The sequence below is a fragment of the Copidosoma floridanum genome, unplaced genomic scaffold (assembly GCF_036245765.1).
Source record: "Copidosoma floridanum isolate Cflo_tuat_1 unplaced genomic scaffold, Cflo_Japanese_pri ptg000001l, whole genome shotgun sequence".
In the NCBI taxonomy this organism is placed as follows: Eukaryota; Metazoa; Arthropoda; class Insecta; order Hymenoptera; family Encyrtidae; genus Copidosoma; species Copidosoma floridanum.
Genome location: NW_028321878.1, coordinates 7,212,722 through 7,235,164, shown reverse-complemented (window position 1 = coordinate 7,235,164; position 22,443 = coordinate 7,212,722). Strand labels below are relative to the sequence as shown.

Sequence of the window (22,443 nt, the reverse complement as noted above, 5' to 3'; positions counted from 1 at the left end):
CCATTCATACTATGTATACGCGGCTGCGGCGCTGCGCAATTTTCATCCATCCGCGTGAGAAATGCCTCATTGTGCTGTTACCGCTGCTACCGTTACGCTAATTAATTTTCAATCTCATTCATTTGTGCAATTAGGTTGTTGGTACACTCACAGCTCGATGCCACAGATTTGTAATTTTCAACCTTTTTTGCTCGTTCATGCCTTTTGAAATTAATCACGGAAACTTGATTTCCATGGAAAAAGCAAGCCTCTATTTTTCGCTGCTTTGGCGTAAATGTAATCTAGATAAGCAAAAAATGTGATGGTAAAAAAGGTTGTGAGTACATTGAATTCGTACCTATAGTCAAAATGTTAAGAAAAGGTATATCCATCAAGGAAAAAGACTTTACAACCCCTTCTCTCTTATTATGTTTGTGATATGCTAAAATAAAAAAAGATCTAATCTCGATATGCGACCTTCGTTAGCGTGAAATAAGTGACCTTGGCTTGGATGAAAAAAAAAAGAAAAAAATCATCAACACTGTCCTTTCCGCAAAAAAAAAAAAAAAACTGAAACCACCGCGCCTGCTTGAATCGTAAAGAGGTAACGCCCCGTGGAGGAAACCGCATTTCGAGAGCGCTTTACGCGCGCAATTCGAAAGGTCCAATGAGCTCGCCAAGGTCGCGAAGGCCAGAAAACTTCGTGAAAGACAAAAGCAGGTGAAAACGAAACGACGTGTCTCAAGGCCGCGCCGACTTCCTCGAGCTCGAGTGAGTGGCGATTTTCTTCATTTATCGCGCGAAATTGCTTTACGGTGGATTTTACCATTAGTGCAATCCTTGAGATACGAATGTGAAAGCTTGGAGTGCATGGATCTTGATTCAAATTCAACTTTGTTCATAACAAAACAAACCCAGATATGGTTTTAGTCGCTTGGTTTAATTACATTTAATGGTACCTACCGATTGCAAAGGTTGCATGTATTTAATGTGTAAGTATAGTATACACAATGGGTATATAAATTCAGTCGTCAATGTGATCCTTTTTTAAAAATAAATAGAAGTCCTTAAATCCTTACATCACTTTGACAGCGCGTTTATCATGACTTTACTTGAAAAGTATATTTTCAGCTTAACATGTTAAAATATTGCATACTTTAGTTGAAGGTACGTAAGTATTAACATTAAAAAAAAATGGACTTTTAAGTTTGCCAAGCAGAAAATCGCAAGTAACCATTATATTTCATTCTTATGTAACGACAGTTGCAATTTACGCGTCCAGTTTGCTCTAAGTTGTACCAGAAAGTGATTCTGTAATACAAAATTACTGTCATGCGGCGGGTATTTTTCTAAAGTGTCAATCACAATAATTATCGCGTGTACAATGCCGTGATGTTTGATAAGTAACACATAACGCGAGCGTACGCGTGCGTTGATTCAAACGATTTGCGGCTGGAAAACGAGTTTTCGTCTGAAAATAGTTTTATGACACCTGACAATTATTCAAGAACAGCCCTCGGTGATCATTTCAAGTCTGCGATTGCGAAACCTCGATTTTTTTTTTTGCATTTGCTCGCTACTCGTGCCGATATAGACAGTTTATTAAAGGCAAAACGCGAGTCGTAGTTCATTGACCCAAAGTGAACGTTAATCCTTCTTTTTTTTTTTTTTTTTTAATTTTTCAACTGGATTAGCAGCAACTTTCCACTTTTGCGCGATAAAACACCGATATTTCGCATAAACAAAATACTTCGAAGGATCCCGCGGATTACATAAATCATCCGAGACCAGGTTGTTGGTATATAGACCCGACTCCCCTCTAATGTTCATTTCACCCAGTGGATGTATATGGGAGAGGCTTAAAATAACCGAGACGTCCGAAAGACGAATGGTAGCGCGTAAGACTTTAGTTTTACGTAGTCCCTTGCTATCTTCTGTATTATTTATTAAACAGATTTTTTTTCAAACATTTTGAAATCAAATTTTTTCCTGGGCATGAAGTATGTTATTTTTTTTGGAAAAAATTTTCCTTCATTGACTAATTCTCATACAAAACTCCACCAAATTTTTTCTACCAAAAAGTAGCAACCAAACGTTCTAATTTACAGACGCAATGCATCATATTTTTTGGAAAAAAAAAAAAAAAAAACAAAACAAATTGTAATGCAAAATAATTGACACAGTATCCAAACCAAATATTATGACGTGGAAAAACAACCCCAAGTTCCCGCGAAAATTCCAACTGGCGTGCAGAGCTGCTCAACGCAAACATTTCGCCCTTTCCGCGTGACGTAACAGCGCACGCCAAGCTAATTTCCCCCGTTAATATTCAACTAGTAATGGATCAATTACCGAAGCCGGTTGCGCAACCCGTGGTACCGATTGATCACTTTCGTTTTCCCATCTCACATCTTTCCTGATTGGCTCTGATAATTCATGCCTCCCGCGGAGCGTATTATTACAGCGTGTGTGCACGTTTCCCGGCATCGATTATCGCTCGTCCGAAAAAACAACAAACGAGCAACAACAACGGCGGCAAAAAATACAGGGAACAGAGATCCCTCGCGTGTCTGGGGGTACGCGCCGAGCAAAAAAGTCATTATGTGCTCCTACCGGAGGACTGTAATTTCAGTCGGTGGACGTAAAAATTTTTTCTACTTCTCCCTACTAGGCCGATGTTGCAGAACCGAGGCTTTCTCCCGTTACGTTTTACGGTAATAAACGAGAGTATGCACTACGCAACATCCGAATACTTTTCACACTCGTGTATGTTCAGATAAATATATAGTCAATCGATAAAAAAAAAAAAAAAAAAAAAAAAAAAAAAAAAAAAAAAAAACATAGAAACCTCGCACTCGTCGATCCTCTGTAGGGAAATGAATAACGTATATTTTCCACGAAAAATCAAGCCAGTTCGTCGCTCCCGAGACGTTTACTTCTCGCGGGAATATTGTACGCGCATCGCGAGTCCGAGAGCTTTGTTGCTAATAAATATAAACTCGGGCGAAAAATCGTCAAGAGCAGCGCTTATACTAACAAGCTTGTGCTAACGGGCTGTCCGGGCTCGTGGTGTCTTGTGGAGCAGCTGAGATTTATGACGAGCTCTTAAATTAGAAAACGAGCTCGTTATAATGCTCGAGCCATCAACCTTTTTTTTTTTTTTTTTTTTTTTTTTGTTGCATTTTAGACGCGTGCATGAGCGAGCGCGAAGAAGTACGTCAACTTTATTTTCCGGTTGGAACGTGCTATGCTACGCGGACGCATTTTACGATGATTTGGTCGGCTGTGACGGTCATGATTTTTTTTTTTACGGAACTGAAAATGATCTCGTGAATAATTTTAGGGAGATGAGCTACTAGTTTATGCAGATATACCTTTTTTCTGAAAATTAATATTGTCTAGCAGCTGATGAATCAGTTGACGGTCAGAGGACAAAACATACCGAAGAGAGTAAATAATCGAAATAAATTATCCGCTGTAAAAATTAGCAAAAACGAATTTACAGTAATCATACAGTGTATGTGTATAAAGGAAATCACTTTAACTTGCCTGTATACTTTTGTACCATTACCTTTTTAATTCATTCAGTGAGGAAGAAAAATCTCAGAAAAATAATATTCGTTGGTCACTATATATAACTTTTTTTCTAAATAATGAATGATATGATATTTGTAAATATTAAACATACGTTTAATTACCATGTTCAATGGTAGGAAATAAAATTCTACAGCTGATGATAGGATGTAATTAATATTAATTAGAGCTCATTCCTTTTCTCGCGCGTTATGTAGATATAAATACGATTAGGTGGTAATTATTGAGAGAAGAGAACGTGTATCCATTTAATAGATACATATCCACAAAAATTAATTTACATACTCTGGCGTCAATTTATAATAAACAGCGAAATTGCACAACATAACGCTGATATCGAATAATTTTGTTGAACGCAGTTCAAGCTGTACGCATATATATGCAGCGGAACGTGCTACGATTTTCCTCAATTTGGAACAAGCCATTATGATAATGACGAGTAAATGATCGTTTCGTACTTTCACCGATGTTTAAACAAACATTTTTCAGCAAAGCCGAGAAGAATTTTTTTTTTACCTTATTTTCCAAACTCACGTAGCTCACAAATATTCGTGTGTACGCGTAAAAGCCAAAAAAATAATCAAATAAAAAATTATGTAACAAAAAAAAAAAGATTGTCAAACGTGCCTCTGAGGTTACAGATCATCCGATTGGCTGAATGAGACCCCGTTAACAATCACCGGGCTCGCGGTCGATTTTCACTTTCAAAAACATCCAACGTGATACTTTACACACAATTAGTACCTAAAAATGCCCGAAACGCGAACCACCGCGTCGTAAATCTAAATTATTCGATCAAAAACCAATAATAACCTACAAACAACACCAAAAACAACAACGGCAAGAGTTGCCGCACATGAACAACAAACTTCCATTAATTAGCCGGCCATTAGAAAGCGAATAAATCATCAAAAGGAGAGTAGGTAGGTACGTAGATATTATACGCGTGCGCTCGCCTTTTCGCAAAGTCTCCTTCCGATTTCCTCCACAATACAGATACTTTTACATCTTACCCGAAGGATATATATGTACTGTAATGTATACCTACTGTGCACAAGTAAACGACCTTAGACTCGCGTGGCAGCGATAATAATCCGAGGCGACACCGCTGTTATGAAAGCCTCGGTGTTCCGGGGAAGGGGGCAAGCCCGGCTCATTAGACCGGCACTTTTATTTTTCGCTGCTCGTATTATCTGTGCACACATGGCGGCTTGCATTTATAGGCACGTGAAATAGAGAGGGATTTTCACCGCATCCAACTCTCACGCGCGATAATTGGAGCGCACGCGCCAGATTAATCCGCAGCCGGCTACGCCCCTCTCTGATGTGCGGAGTTATACTCGCTGATGATCATCATTTCTTTTTTCTGGAAAATCTCCATCCACACTGTTTCTCCGGTGCGTTGTACAAAAAGTAATATCCCACATCGCCCCGTCACACCCAATGGAAGTGTGCAGGAACACAATGTTTCCTTCTCTCGGAGCGGGGCAATTGTACTCGCACTTGCGGGCAATCAACGGTTGATTTACAAAAGACCCGTTTAATTGGAGCCTTAAATCTGCCCGTCCGAGTCGCCTTATTATTTCCCGTCTGATTTAAACGGGTGATCGCTAGCTGCAGCGACAGAAACACCATGTGCATAAAAAAGGAAACAACGCCTCGGAAAAGATTTGAGCCCATCGCATCATACGGATACGTGGTTATAATTGTTTGTTAAAATGCCATCGTTGCTGATGACGAGGAGGAATTTTTTTTTTTTTCTGTATAGCAGAAATGTGTATGCCAAAAAGCGCGAGGAAAGGAAGAAACTGGTTAATGGTTTAACTGGCTGGCTTTTTTTTTTTTTTTTTTTTAATGGTCAACCGGAATGGAGTGATGTCATTTCAGGTTTTGTCTTTCTTTTCCCGCGTTGTGACGCACGCTTAGGTGCATTAAACTTTGGTTGGGCCGAAAAAAGCAATTGTACATACAGGGAAACACAAACACTGATAAGACGTTGACTTTATATCCACATGGCTCGTGAAACACGGCATTGTATTTACCATTTGTATATGAGCTAACTCGAAAAAATTAGTTTTCTTTTTTCTCAAGCTTCGTAGTGTCATAAATCTTGTTCCGTTTGAAAAAAACAAATAAACAAAAAACAGTTATTCATTGGTTATTATCTTGCTCTTATCGTAAGAAAGGATCTGAAATCTTTTTTCTTTCGTCCCAAGGTATTTCTTTCTTTCGGTGGAAAACCCCCAAAAATAGCAGACACCTACATCCACCGTGAGTCTTGTGGTTGTTGAACCACGCGCACAACCGACTCCCTCTCACCTCCTTTTACACGTATGCATGGAGGTAAAAATCAAAAAAATGGAGAAAAACCGCGAGCACCTTAATCGCCGCGGCTGCTGCGACATGATAATCGCTCGCTCTTATTATGATAATGATAATAATAACGGGGCTGCGTTGTCGAGGGGCGCCACTCGCTGTGGAAAAGGCGTGGCGCGACGCGAGACGACGATGTTGAAACCGATCCGAGTGGTGGGTATATATACATGCCCTCTCGGTCGACCTTCGGTCAGTCTACCGGGCGAGGGAGCGATTAAGAGTGCAAGAACAAAAAAGAAACGGAGCAAGTGAGCTGGGAAAATTCGAAGGGAGAGAAAGGCTGATTGTACGAGGGACTCGCGCGAGGCCTTATACTCTCGTGGGTATAAATAAACTACAGCCTTCTCTTTGTTTTTTTTTTTTTTTTTTTTTTTTTACACTATCTTGCCGATTAATGCACGTGCGTGCGTGGAAGCTTGTAAAAATGAAACTTTTGCGTACGTGCGGATTGTAAGGGTGATTTCTATGGATGTTTGTTCTTTTGGCGCGTCTTGACATTCCGGACAGATGAAAAACTATACTTGTACGCGATCTCGTATCGAAAAAGCCGCCCATCCACGCCCAATGTCCAGTGCCGATCGTACACCTCGTGGTACTTCAGTTTTCTGTGCACTTGGGCTACGATGATTGATTGAATGGAGGAGTGATAGTAAGAACAGGTTTACCAAAAGACTCTTTTTCTCGACAGATTTTTTTCACGTAGATGTATTTTTGATGCTACGAAGATGACGACAGCAAGGGGGTGTGCTCCATCAATTTCGCAGCGAGAAAATCCAAGTTAAATCGAGCCAGAGTTATGCGATCGGTATTTTGTATACCTACTGGCGTTTTGTTGCTCGTAAATGAAGACTGGACTTTTGTTAAGAAGTTTAATTCAATTTTCAATTTTCAAATTACCAGTGCCGTATATGCAATTGTGCCAAAACATCCACAACTCCATCTCTCCCTACGGCTGAACTTTCAGAGCAGTTTCTCAATATCAATTTTCTCAATATCAATTTTCATACCGCAAACAATAAAACGACTTTCCATCGCATATACTGGATATAAATATCATGAATATGCATAGATTTAATACGTACCGTGCGATTTTCAAAAAGCGAATTTTATTGCACAAGTTTTCTCGCATATCGAGCCTCAGAAAAACGTGAGTAACGATTTCGTCACCCCGACAGATAGAGAAAAAAAAAAACAAAACTAAATTAAAAGGAAAGGAACAAAGATTCTCGCGCGCACATCCGCATCCACGTCTACGAGAGGAAAAAGGCCGTAGTAGTACCAGCGAAAGGAGCCACCCCAAAATAACACGCGACGACTTAAACACCCAACAGCTTCGCAAGCCGTAGGGAAAATGCACTCCCCTCTCTTGACGGTGTAAAGCACACATATACACACAGAAAGTAGAGTCCCGGGCGAGTCCTTTCCCTTATCCATACACACACACACACACACACACACGTGGAAGGATAGGTTGTGTGTGATGGATTATGCTCACACGCGACACTTAATTTTACCCACACACACACGCAACGGCAAGGTCGACCGAAAATCCGGTTGCCACGCGTACCAGTGCTTTTGCAGTCGTCGGTTAAACAGTTGCGCAATAACACAGCAGCGATTGCATTCTGCGCGCTCATACGCCTGTAAAGTTTCGCTCTTTCTCTTTCGATCGATCTCACTCTCACTCCCTGCGTGCTGCAGCTATATATGTAAATTTTTTTTATCAACCGCGAGATCTCGCCTTCCTCCTTTTTTTTTTTTTCTACATCATGTCCAATACCCCTCCCTTGGCTAGGTCGGGTGTACACGCGCCGATTTTTTTTTTTTTTTTCATTTTCAGCACTCCGTCGTCGCCAAGGCGGTTTGTTACTGTCGAATCCGCGTTGCGAAAGTCACACATGTGTACGTGCTATCAACGCGTATACGCGTTCGTATATTTATATGGGTTGTGGTACTTTTACACGCATTGGCGAAATTACAGGTGCGGATGCCGTTTTCGGATTTTCTGCTCGTGTTCCTGTTTTTTTCCGCCTCCCTTCCCTCTGCGCCATCATACGGTGTACTGGCCAGTGCCTGCTTTTGGGGCGAAAAAGCTGCCTCACAACGCGGACAGGGAGTTTCATATCAGCTAATGGTGTTTGAACGAGCCGATGTTTGGCTCGGGTGGCATTTGCACAGCTTGGTTCTTGGGAACATTTTCCAATGTCAAAATAAAACAGGTGCTGCTGCGTATGTTTTTTTATCGGAGCTGCGCACTTTCATTCGTGGTTTTAGTACCATTTTTACAATCCACTGCAGTCACTTTGCAGCTCTTGTGGAAAAATGTGGTGGCTCTTTCATCCTCTATGATAATTTGTATCGAAAAATCCAAGCTCACCGTGCAATTAGGTTGTAGACTCGTTCCCCGTCCATACAGGCTGGAGATTTTACGAGTTCGCGAGATTTTTTTTTCGCGTAAAATTCATTTTTCGCAACAACATTGTGGGTAATACATGGGTATTTGCTTCCGTGCGCCGAGTACATTAAAATTACAAGTCGAGCGTTTGCAAACATGTCAGGTATACGGCAAACTCAATCTGGGCGTCGAAAAATCTCGATGATTATATTAATAAGCCGAGCGAGAGAGCGAGCAATTATGTATAATGTAGAAAGTCGTCAAACTGCTCATTGAATGCTCCCCACCGTGGCGACGAAGTCGCTTCGCTAATAACCGACCTACACTTTTACGTGCACACAAAAATATATAAACACTAATCGATCCATTCTCTTAATAACTAGTTATCGAAGCGCCGAGAGCATTTCGCACTTTCCCCCGAAAAACTTTTACAAACCATCGCACGCACGAGTACCACGTGTATATATGTAAGTATCTCCGCGCCCACTCGACATTATCCGTTTTGGTGTCGAAAAAGTGCATGATAATAAGCAATGTACCAAGGCGTCAGAGTATTGCGCAAAACGCAATCACTCGCTTTTTTCTGGGCTCGAAGGAATAGGGATGAAGCGAAAAAGTAAAACACAATTATTGGAAGCAGAAGGATACGGAGCGAGTGGGTAATCCTCGATCTCTCCCAGCGCGTGTCCCAGGTTATGTCAGCGAGTGTTGTGCGTGCGACCATGTAGCCGTGCTTGTGCAGTAATAAAGCGATCCAAGCAAAACATCGATTGAAATTGCGAAACTGCACGCCCATTTTTTTTATTTATTTTTTTTTTTTTTATTCGCGTCGCTGTGTCATGGGAAATAAAGAGCTTCGATGGAGTTTCAATGCGTGGTGTTTGTTTACTCGTATGTAATTGGATTTAACTGGGCCTAAAAATTACCATAAAATTCGCCACACGCTGCTAAACTATTGTTACACACTTTATACTAGTGGATTGGAATTTTTCAGTAAATGTTTTTACCAATTCCAAAAAAAATTTGGTCTTAATTTACGATGGCAAGTTTCATGAATTTCTTAAAATATTTCAAACAGAAAAGATTGTTTTATTTTTTTTATGAATTTCGCAATTGTTGAGTTAAAATTTTTGAAGTTTACAGAATTAAAGCTTCAAAGAACTTGTTACGAAATTTGATGAATGAGATATTGCTAAATTCTTAATTATTTTTTAGGTCTTTTTGGTCTGTATTAAAGAAAATCCATCGTATTGTGAATCTGTGTTTTTATATATATTTATTCTCAAAACTTAAAAATAACGTCTTAATTAATAGTATTATAAAATTCATTAAAATTAATTTTTTAAAAGAAAATGCTTAGTATACTAATTTTTAAGATAAGCTTGGAGTTCAGCAAAATACTTAGCCACCGTTTAATACCAACCAATTTGATAATGCTGAATCGACATTTTTGTTTCGTTTTTTAATTAAAGCTTTTCTTATGTTTCTAACCATCATTTCATCATGATATTTTCATCAGCTCGACATATTCTTCGATTACATTACCTCAGATGCAATTACAAACGCACGTAACTCCAGGCAAAGGAAATCGATAGCCACAGCATATAATGATCAATGATCCCAATCGGTGTTTGATGATTTACCTCTGCTCCCATGGGTTGCTAAATTTTCTGCACTTCCCTGTACATGCCGGCCATTAATACGATGAGTTATTTAAGCGGAAACATTGCATACGCATGTACTTACAAGTACACATACATAAGTTTGATCTGTACGTTTCGGTCGTGGGATTTTGCAAGAAAGTCTTACCGAGTATATGTGAGCGTTTTGGAATTTTTCTCAAATCAGCTGCTTCAAAGTTTGGTTCAAGAATCGTGAGATTGTGCAAGTGCTTTTTTTATACTTTTAAAATCGTTTTTTATAAAAAATATAGAAGAAATTGAAGGATTCTTAGTTTGTGAGGTAAATTCGGGTTAGCAGGAAAAAAAATAGAATAACAATTTTCATTTAACTTTACTGGTGAGATGTTTAATTAATGTCTCAATTGTCCACAAATGGTACACTCGCATATTTTTCCGTTTTTAGTTTTTTCCTTTTCCGTTTTTATTTATGCGTCGCTATAATGTTACTTTATGTATACCAGTCATTAAAAATATAAAAATAATAACAGTACTTTTAACGTTCCGCTTTTACCATTTTTTCACTTACGCCAATGCTAATTCTATAATTGTCCTTCATACTGTGGGCTACGAAATCAAACTCAAACTTTTTATTTGCAAATTTCAATTAGTTTATTGTAAATTGCAAAAAGAGCATAAAGTATATTCCATCACCATATGCATTACAATGGTAAATAAAAGAATCATTAAAGCCTGTGGTAAATAAATATATACATATTGATTTTTACAACTGATTATTCCTTCAATCCCTGCAGAGGAACAGTATATTTGCCAAATTATGTTTCCTTTATCTTAAAAATAAAAAAATATTTAAAGCCCTCCAACTTTCGCTGTTTCAGACTGCACGAGGATAACGCCGAGGAGCCCACGAGCGAGCCGCAATGCCGCTGGCCTGGACTTTGAGTGCCCCGAGGAGTTTGGCTACTATCCGCATCCCCGCGACTGCACGCAGTATTACGTCTGCGTCTTTGGTGGTGCTCTACTCGAGTCATGCACCGGTGGACTTATGTACAGGTTCGTACAACATGATTAATCGTATCGAAAAAAATTAATAACCACAAAGATCCAATTGCCCATCGCCATAATATATATCCTGAAAGGAAAATATTACCACTGACGAGAGGCGAATCGTATACCGATCGACTCTCTTTTTCCCTCTCCCGTACCGCCCATCGGACAAGGCTCTTTCTCCGTTGGCGTGTGACGAACTTTTTAGAAATTACGAGCAAGTCGAGGCGACACAATTGACGTAATTGTTGATGAAAGTGAACTATAATAAACCTCGAGAGCTGCAAGAACGCGCTCTCTTATGCAAGCATTATATATATACATATATGATACGTGTAAAAGTAAATGCTTCTCGTACATATATGTACACGTCGTAAGATTCTAATTGGACGGCAACGCCTGACTTGGACCTATACCATGTACTCTGTGTACGTATAAAGTATCTACTGTTCGTCGCTGATTTTTTGCGTCGATGGTATGTTCGGCTGTCCTTTCCTTTTTTTTAACTTTCGACGAAGGTTTCGCGTGTCTTTTTTGTCTCTCTCTCTCTCTCTCTTTTTTTTTTTTTTTTTTTTGTCAAGAGAGAGTTGAGAAAAATGTGCGTGATACTTTTGAGCCCCCCTCCTTCCCCCTCAGTGCTGTACTCTGCTACGTGGATTGTTGTTGCTGTTCGTTACATGTATTATGTGACTGGTGTTATCGAACAGGGTGATATTTTTTTTCTCCGCAAGCAATGCCTGTGTATTTGGTGTAAGGATCATTTGTCATTTTGTGTTTTTGTTTGCTCGGATGTTTGAGAGGCATTAAGGGCGTGATATTACCTCACTGCAGTTATGAAAGTATACGAATAACGTAATTTTCAAGATGCGAGTACAACCTTTGTTTTCATCTCTAGTTTTTAACATGCTCGAATTTGCTCTTCACGGGTGCGTTTTGGTAATTTCTGATGCGAGAAAATGACAATCGAACAAATAAAAAAAAATCTTTCATCGAATGGTCTTTTGGAGAGGATATTTTTTGCTGTCACGTACACAAAAAAATTTTTTTACATTTTGCAAACAAGATAGTGCTAAAAACTAAAAAAATCTTTTGCATGTTAAAGACATGTCAGTTTTATTTTATGTAGAATTGTTTATGTCGTTTTTACCCTGGGCTACAATACATACCCTTCTAGTATAACACGTGGTCCATATTGAAAGGATACCACAGTGGCTCGATCGTACATATGTGTGAGAGAGATGATTTCTATCATCGTACCGATTGAGCTACGTCCCTACGCGCCCTTAAGCGACTATAAATTGTAAAAGATAGTTAATTGGACTGACTTTTATTTGATTGAATTTTTTTTTTTTTTTTATTAACTCGCAATAGTTTTAGAAATTTGTAAAATAAATATTTCTTGTTATAGCTTTCTCGACCTCAACTGTTAGTGCTAAAAGTGCGAAATAATTACAGGACTATTTTTAAACCATGAAAATCAGGATTTCAGGTATCAATGATAGAAAAAATATGTTTTCTCGTCAGAATCCACGCACAAATATACTTCCATACCATAGCAAAGAGAAAAAAATGCTGATCATAAAAAAAAATCACCATCTATCCTGCGTGCAAGGAACATCCATCCCTCCTACTCTCCAAGCTACTAAATAAAATAAAGCATCTCAATAGAGCTGTAAGAAAGGAAAAAATAATAATAATATCGAATAGAAAAAAAAGGAGAAGCCAGCGATCGGTGCACGGCTATTTATAACGCATTCAATGATAATGAGATTCAAACGAATCAAGCGCGGGCACATGGGCCTGTGGATATATATATTACCCCCCATACTGTACTGTTACACACAGTAGTCGCGAAGAGAAATTGGGCAGCCATAGGTGCACGTGGCGTGCGGAAGTGCTTGTACAGGAATCGAAAGTGCGGATGGAATTACGCGTCCATCAGTCAGTGTACGGGTACATATATATGTATTTCAGGAGCACAGGAGGGGTGGAGGTGAAAATAATAAATTAGACTCCTTAAGCCACGAAGAATAGGACTGCACCTGACTGCCGGTTCCCAACAATCGCGTGGCACTTTATATGTATGATATGCGTGAGATCGCGCGTGGGTGTATTGCAGCGCAGTGGATACATGTATACACGGTGCCTTGCACCTTTATACGTTCCTCGCGAGTTTTCGACATTTAAGGAGCACCTATATACTATACTCGTACACAGCTAGAGGACAGGGGAAATGGAAGTTATCGAATGCTCGCGGAACAATGCGTCTGTACGTGTGCGAATTTTTTTTTTTTTATTCCATCCAAGATCCCCGTAGTTGATCGCGTGTGGTTTATCGTATGTTTTTAAAGCCCAAGTAAACAATGTTTCATAATAGTATCGTGCTTTTTGGTCGTTCGAGATTTTTTCACGATTTTAACACGTAGCTGTGGCTTATCACGATTTTGTTTTATGATTTAACGGAGATTCCTGCTTGTGCATAATATACAGGTACACAGTTTAGAAATGTAAATGGTATTGAAAACATTGTATTTCACCGAAAAACGTGCTTGGGAAAGTCGAGTGTTTAACATGAAATCTAAAATTGTTTGATAGATCATTGTATACCTAAAAGCTTTAACTTGTAGTGAAATCATTGTGTACCGCTGATTCTCTTGTAAACAATGTAAAAACATAAATTGCACACGTTTTATTGTATAACCCCGCAAAATCAACATCTCGAACAACAACAGCAAGTACTTACATTATAGTATTACATTCGGCCAATGTACCAACAACATAGCTTTGCGATCGTAAGAATATAATTAGCAAAAATTCCAATGTCTTGTGTACATGAAACCCCCATCTCTTACTTCCTGGCCCAAAATGAGAACAAAGGCGATGTGTATTGCACTGCGAGAGAGCACTTTGATTTAGAACGGAACAACAAAAATGTTAGCTAAACAGCACGTATACGGCCAATCAAACCTCCCTTGTAGCATATACAAGTACTTGTGAAAAATCAGCGACTGACAACGGTACACCACGCCCCAGCATCCATCCGTCCAAGGAAACGTGCATGCGTGCACGGACACATCAGAATTGAAAAGCACACCCATACACTGCACTTTGACGATCCGTGGGCTGGATAAAACATTTGCAAGCTCGTATACATATGTACGTAGAAAATCAAGAGAGAGAGAGAGGGGGAGAGGGAGGGAAGCCGCACGTGAGATGTATACGGCCGATACATAAGGCGCGATCCAATTAAGGATAAGTGCATGCAATGCGCGGCTACGTTAACTCCAAACGCACACTCATAACACACGCACACGCGCAGTATATAGCTATGTTTGGGTATACTTCCGAACGCCGCCACCAGCTGATTTATTTCGCGCGTTAAGATCCTCATTTGCCTCCGCGCCTACGTACCTATATACATCGTATGCCTACAGCACATTATATACGGGTCCATTCGACTTCCAGGAGGAAAGAGCCCAGGGCTTTCCCTCTCGTATGTTTTATTTATGTGTACGTATGCGTCCGATCCGGAAGCTGTGCTGAGCCCATCGGGAGCACGTATGCGAGAGAGCAAAAATGGGCCTCCACGGCAATGGATGGATGGACGACTGCGGATTTTCGACGACGTTCAACGTTAATGAGAGAAAATTCGGAGAGTTCCCTCTCTCTCTCTCTCTCGGACCGATCTCTGCCTCGTGTGTATACGTATGGTTTTAACCTGCGGAATTTTGGATCCGATAAGAGTGTTTTTTCCCGTGATTCTACAATTAATTACGTGCACGAGAGTGCTATTTTTTTTTTTGAATTTGTTGTTAAAATCATTTGGTGGGTAAATTTTATGAAAATTAACAGAGAAGTTTGGTCACTGAAACACGAATCGAGAACATTACTGGAACTCTGCGAGTTGCTGCGTCTTTTTGTACCAAAGACATCATAAAGTTTATATTTTATAACATATCAGAGAGAGCCTACAATTTTTATTAATTTGAAAATAACTTGCAATCGGTCCTAATAAAATTTCTAGGATTATATTGACTCTATATTTGGCATATTACGAAAAAATATTTTTAAAATTATATTTATTCATGTACATACGGCAATCGACTTGGAAACATCGTAGGTCCTTAAAACTTCATTTTTTCACCAATAACGCGTAAATGCTTTTTTTTATTATATAATCAATTTTGCATACCGATAAAGTCCACGATACTCCAAAACAAACTAGCCATGTGATTTTGGCTGAGTTTTCCAACCCATATGATCCATGAGCTCATGCCCTATGGGTTATTGCACCGATTTCACTGTGCAAACACACACACACGAGCCTCGAAGATTTATAAGCTTCCCTCGTAATTAACCACAACGTTATTTCGCTTCCTTTCAGTCACGAGCTCCAAACCTGCGATTGGCCCCGCAACGTCGGCTGCCCTGAAAACAGCTCCCCCTCCAAGGACATCGACGAGGATCCACTGCTCGAGAGGTGAGTTGAAACATTTTTTCCCCTTCTTTCTCCATCATCCATCTACTTTATTTCGCAACATCAAAGCCAATAGCTCATTCCCCTAAACTTTCCTCCTCCGATTTGGGAAAGTCGATGTATTTCCATCCTCGTTATACCTGTTAGAACCGGCTCATTTGCGCTGACGGCGAAAAGTGTAACTCGCTCGCGGACGATTAATCTTCGCTATTATACATCTGCGCGTAATACCATAATATGCTAAGCGAGCCGTGCGGTAAACGCTTTTTTAATGGCACGTAATGTATTTGCCCGCCGCTCGGGTGGTTGTGATGCACGACCGGTTGTTGAGGAGAGCGTCTGGTTTGTTTTTGCCTATATAGTGGTTGGTTTTCCATGCGCACCATCTATGCAACATAAAACAAACATTTGGCGTGGGACTCACTGGAAATAAGTTTGTTTTTTTTGAGATCTCAACTTTGATTTTGCCAATCGAACCGCAGTTGTTTTTGATGATATTTTTCGCCTCCGCTAGAATTTCCGGGAACGATAGGGATCCGAAATATTTTGGGTTGGCTGGAACAGTTGGGGGAGAAAAAAATAGGATGAATTGGAAAAATGTTTTGCGAGCAAGAATATAAATTTATATTTTATTGGCTCATTTAATTGAAGCCGTAGACCTTTGGAGATTTATAGTCACGATCGCGGATAACGTTATGTGTGTATTTGCAAAAGCTTTCGACTGTACGGCGTGGTGCAGCAGTTTTACGGTGAGCTTTTATTTCAGGTCGCTCTAGGCTTGTGGTTTTGGTTTAGTTTTTTGATGTGACATGTAGTTGTATTTCTTTTCTTGCGTAAAATGTTTTATAATGAACAAAAAAAATGAATTGATGTAGTAACACGTCACAAGTATCTTACGTCAGTAGCTGACAAATGATTGATACGATTGCTAGTAAGAAAGAATAAGTAAAAAAAAAATGGCGTCTGGAACAGGCTTTAAAAAAATTATATTGATGTCAATACAAGGAATATGAATTAAAAAAAAAAAAAAAAAAAAACATTCTAGATATTCTGTCGGAGTTCGAGGAAGCTTTGCATTAATTATTTTGGTGACTATTTTTTTTAAGTTCAAAATTATCTAGGTATAATTTATTGCAGTAGAAAAACTAACAGACTTAGCAAGAAAAAAAATTTACCAATCTGTCATTTCTTCGGACAAATATTTCATTCATTATTTAAATTTGACTTGTATAAGAAGCAGGAAACACGATTTTCGTATGTAATTATAATCTCGCATTTATCAATCATCTGGTCAATGCTACTAGAGTTGATCATTTTAGAGACGTGGATATTATTACAAATAGTTTTTTCTTCTTCCTAAAAAGTCCATAGAATCAAATTCAGACTATTGATGGTTTCAGGTAGTACAGAAAAAAAAATCGCCTTTAATTTTTAATGTATGTATTCGATAACAGTATAGGTAAAGCTGTATAATCATTATGAAACGTATTAAATTGCACCAGAAAAGAAGCAGGAAAAAATAATTACCAACTGATTTTAATTCATAAAAATGACGAGTATGGTTGTAAATAAAATAGTCATAAAACATTAAACTGTCCCCACTTGAAATAAATTTAAAAAAAGAAAAGAAAAATTCCTATTCAACTCTGAAACGTAAACACCAGCTCTAAAATAAACACTTCAGGTGCTACAAGTTACATAACAATAAATCCGACCCGTCATCAATCACATGCTTCAGTTGGGGCTCCCTTGAATATCAAAATTCTCTGGATTAGATCAAAACACTGTCACTGCTGGGCATCAAGCTGGTCATTAAAAGCAAACGGGCATCGGTATACAGAGCCATCAGCTCTCATTAACGATCGTACTCGAGTTTATAGCCGGGCTAAACTATTCACGTATACGTATCTAATACGCATATGGTCTGGATAAATCGTGGCTACTGCGTGGGTGAAAGGAAAAGAGAGAGATAGAGGAAGGTCACGAGTCGTTTTCGAATGGAGTGGCCAACTTACGTGGTACACCTTGCCTCCACGTGCTTGCACGATAGATTGCTAATGTGTAACACATGCCTACTCGAGATATGACCCTCCCGAGGTGATTTCTTGCGCTCAAAAAGCTAAGTATACTTGAAGGTTGGTGAAAAGTCTCTTTGTATCTTTTTTTTCTTTTTTTTTTTTTTACTTCAAAAGACAATAAGTTATTAGTATTTAGATCTTTATGGAATGGCTAATCAAGTCACCTTTGCATTGAGTCATTGAGATACACTGCTTTTCCATGATTAACTTTAGGATGACTCTCTTTTGTAAAAATGAGCTTATTACAACTTATCTTTTGCAATGAAATTAGTGAAAAATACAATAACGGAAGTCAGTGCCTAGTATTTGTCACTAAGATTTTACTTAATATTCTCTTACGCTCTAGTAAATTTTCACTGGCTCATAGATAAAACATAGATTTTCAATGATTCGGAGATGAAGTTTTAAAGGATAGGTAACAATATAAAAAATAATAACGATGATAAAATTTATTATTGCAGTTTGACAAAAATATCGTGTCTTCAGTGAATATGACGCAAAAAGGCGCATAAAAAGTAAGATCAGTTCCAAGAAACTGCATCACTTACAAAACCACAGTGTAATACTGTTGATCTAAGCGGCAACTGCATATAGGAGTTCAGCTTTGCATCATCCCAATTTAAACGTCACGCAGGAACGTGATTGCCACGAAGCCATACTAATTAGTGCTTCTTTAAAACCGATTGACTCGCCCTCCCTAAAGAAATCAGCCGCAAAAATCGCCTACACTTTCCATTTGCAAATTTTGCCTTTTTTTCCATTCGATTGTGCTTTCATGTGCACGTAACGATCACGATTCTCTTCTACTCGTTAAATTATTTTTTTTTTGCTCCCCCTGAAAACGAAAAAAATGTTAAAACAGTTGTCTAAATTGTTAATTACGCGATATCAATCATTATTAATGATGTAGTGAACGAAAAATTGGCCATTTTCCAACGGAGAGCCGTCATTTCGAGAACAATAGTATAATAAGTAGACGATTTTCAAGTGGCCGCGCAACGATTTCCCCGTTTAATTTCCTCGATAGTCTCTTTTGCATTCGCGTGCTGCCATCAGCAGAGTTGGATATCTCAACTGGAATTTCATGCGGAATCTCTCGAAGAGTACAACAGTGGTGTCGAAACAGCAGCCACACGAGAGTTACCCAAACCGGAAACATTGAAACGTATCTCCGGCGTATGGTTTGGCTGAGCGAGAGATCGGGGCTGGATCGGCTTCTTTTCAAGAGAAAAGCAGTGAGAACAGATGAGACTTAAAAGACGGACGCGCGCGTAGACAATAAACAATGAGGGGTAAAAATAAAAGAAGATGAGATGAGAGGGGCAGGTGGAAGCGAAGAACAATTGGAAACCGCAAGGTCCCGGCATTGGGCAACCGATTCGCGTGGTATAGGTATGCCTATATACCAAATTCGGAAGACGTTTTTCATCTCTCTCTCTCTCTCTCTCTCTCTCTCTCTCTCTCTCTCTCTCTCTCTCTCTCTCTCTCGAGTACGGATGGCCCTCGAGTTTTTCCGAGCCGTTGATTTCGCGGGAGGTCGTCGTCGAGGCTTGCCTTCTTTCGTCACCGTCATCGCAATGTCGCCGTTTGTACCTGCAGTGATGTTGCTAATGACGCTGCTGTGTAACTGTTGCTGTTGCGTGGCGGTGTGTGCCATTAGATTGGATCTCGGGGTGGACTTTGTTCGTTTTGTGGCGATGATTTGACGCGGAAGACCATTTGTTTTGCACGAAAAAAAGCAATTTCCTTCGCGTGTTGCCGTATTTTTGCAAAGGAAATGATTATGTTGGCATGGTATTTACAAGGTGCCGTTGTTTAGTTGCATTATTAATAAAAGACTCTTTTTTTATTGTTTGATTTTACAATGGGTTAATAAATATATTTAATTTTACTTTTGATGGGTGCAAAAATATAGGATTAAGTAATTTATTTTCATGATATGGATTTTTTTTCACAAGTATTTGCGTATATTCGAGGAAAAAGAACGTAACGATCCGATTTTTTTTCTATCAAAGTATCAGAAAACACCTTGTTCTCAGATTAGCCCTCATTTATTTTTTCCAACTCTTATTAGTTTCTATGAAAAAAATAGATCAACCCCTGTATATATTATCTGACGAAATATCTTTTTCCGATTAGTGCATTACAAGTTAAAAATAAATTACCAGTCCCACAGCACGAAATCATATGACTTGCATTCGCGTTTTCAAATGTTTTCTTTAATTTCCAAAGAACGCACACGTGAAGGATTAACATTTTTTGCTGGTGTCCATTAAGAAGCCGCCAATCATTGCTTGTTTAGTTACAGAAACTTGAAATTATATTTCGTAACTGAGTCTTTGCAATGACGGACGTGGTTTATTTACTGTCCTCGTGAAAAATATGTAATCTCTGCGTATAAAAGTAGCAAATTTCGCTTGAGCGATTTCTCGGGTGCAAAAAGTGTCTTTTAAACTTGTGCAATTTGAAATAAGCAAGTATGATTACTGTGAAATTCCAAAGTGCAAAATGCTAAAGCGCCCCAAAAGCTCGAGTAAACCGAGATAAATAACAAAAGTTACAATTCTTGATATTGGGAACAGAGAATGGAAGGAAGATATAAACACAGCACTTTGAAATAATAACTCCTTACTAATAGATTTTTTTTAATGAAAATTACAGCGAACTACATAATCATCACCTTGTAACGTAACTTGTAGCGACAAAACATCACAATTATACAAAAAATACCTATAAATCCTAGTCTCCCAAAAATCTCTAACAATCATGTACTCATACCAAAAATTTATTACAACCTGCGCCCTCCACAGCACACTTTCGCTGCCATGGGTAAACGGTTCTAATTTTATGTATACATACACGTAGAAGAGGTAATGAAAAATCGTCGTGGGTCATTCGCGGCTAGCCGTGAATAATAATAATAATAGTAATAACCTTAATAAATAAATCCCACCTAGAGAAATGTGCTGGTCCCTCGTGGAGCCTCGCGTGTGAGCCCCCGCTTTACTGCGCGTCATCGTCGTAAAACTGCGCCCGCAGCTTCTATACATATATATATTCTTCTTTTTCCCCATCTTTTTACTTTCCCCGGCAAATATGACTTGCGGGATGTATTCTAATGCGCATTATATGGATACGCGAATTTCGAGGCTGGGATAAGTATCTCGGCGTTACTTCACCTCGGCTCATTTTTACTTTACGGCGCGGTTGGTGTCCCCCGATAGCGAATTAGAGGCGAACCGCGGATAAGCCCCACACAGCGTGGTTCTTTGGTCGTTGAATGGACATTGGAAGTTCACGTGTATTTCTCTCCGTTCCCGCAGTCGTGTCTCCCACAAATCGCTCGTGGATTATTATAATTATTATTTTTCGATGTATTTTTTGTTTTATAAAATACCGCATTATTTTTACCCGAATAATCATACGCGGCACCACAAACCTGCACGAGATCAGTTCATCACTACTCGAATTGTTTATTACTTTGACCTTCGCCTAAATTGTGCCGATGAGCCATGCTCGTCCTCATTATCTGTATGAAATCCAATCTCTCGGAACAAAATCGGCAATGAAAAGAAATGACAAAAAAAAAAAAAATTTCCTTCTTGTTACAGAGCTGAGAAAATAGAAGTCATCCAGCAGCAGCAGCAACCTCAAGCTCGTATCTCTAACCATCACCACCATCAGCATCAACAGCAGCAGCCGCAACAGCAGCAACCACAGCAGCAAATCCAAATCCAACAGGTGCACCAGCAGCAACGGCAGCCCCAACCTCAGCCGATCCAGAGACAATCGGTAACTGTGTCCTCACCCTCCGTCTCTCCTGCGATTCTGATAGATCGGCAGCATCAGCAACAACAACATCAACAGCAACAACAACAACAGCTCAGACAAAGACAACAACACCAGCGTACTTACCAGGACGACGAGTACGAGCCTGCCTCGGAGATCGAGAGCGATCGGCAGCAGAGAGTCTATCGCGGACAGCCTTCGACCGTCGGTCAGGTAGCCCGCGATCGCGATGGTCTCAGGAGGAACATCATCACGGTCAGTTCTTTCTATTTTATTTTTATTTTTTACTTTGGTGCCGTTTGTCGTTTTCTATTATAACCCTTGAGAAGAGAATCTTCTCAAAAATCACTACCATACCAGACGAGGAAGTGAGCTTTTAAGAAAAACTATTCTAAAGATTTTCGTACGGAGGCTCGATCGGCTATCGTCCCTACTGGCGAATAAATCGGTAGTAAGAAAGTGCTAAGGAGAGCAAAACGAATTTATCGCGATTGCTGGAGTCAAGTGTGCGTGTATGTATCTGTTGCGCTTCATTAGCCGTCCGTTACTCCCGATCGCGACGCTCGATTTCACTCTCCGCGCTCTTCTTCTATACCGATCTCGGCATACCGATCTCTTACACGTGTACATGTATCCCTACCGATGATTGGACGTTGTGGATTGGATGTACACATATACGTATGTGCACGATCGATCTACAAATTGAGCGTCATTAGGCCAAGAGTCAGAGATGAGATTCCGCGCGCGTGTGTGTACAAGAGATGTCTCTTTTCGTATCGATTTGTCGTCCGTGGGCTTGAGTCTTACTCACGTCGAGAGTACGATCGGTAAATCGGCACAAGTGTTGAAAGTAAAATAAACAGACAATGTAAAATTATTTCTCTCCGATGAACGATCTTTATATGAGCGATCGGTAAGGCTCCCGGAGGCTGCAGTCTTGGAAACGCGGAAGCCAATAATCGTAATGCGCCGAGATCGCTTCGATGATAAATTAAGTTCAAGGCTCGGTAAAAGTGCACGCGAGTGCGAGAAGAGGGTTCGCCGAAATTAATATTATTTCTCTCACAG

At 39.6% G+C, this 22,443-nt stretch overlaps 1 protein-coding gene across 1 annotated transcript in view; it reads left to right on the top strand.

Moving 5' to 3' along the window:
- The first annotated feature begins 8,500 nt into the window (after positions 1 to 8,500).
- The window catches only part of Cda5 (Chitin deacetylase-like 5), a 34,117-nt gene continuing 20,174 nt past the window's right edge, over positions 8,501 to 22,443 (top strand). Inside the window, exons 1-4 of the mRNA XM_089589295.1 lie at positions 8,501 to 8,507; positions 10,863 to 11,037; positions 15,416 to 15,511; positions 21,198 to 21,630. Coding sequence (XP_089445421.1) covers positions 8,501 to 8,507; positions 10,863 to 11,037; positions 15,416 to 15,511; positions 21,198 to 21,630 — 711 coding nt within the window. The remainder of the gene's footprint in view (positions 8,508 to 10,862; positions 11,038 to 15,415; positions 15,512 to 21,197; positions 21,631 to 22,443) is intronic.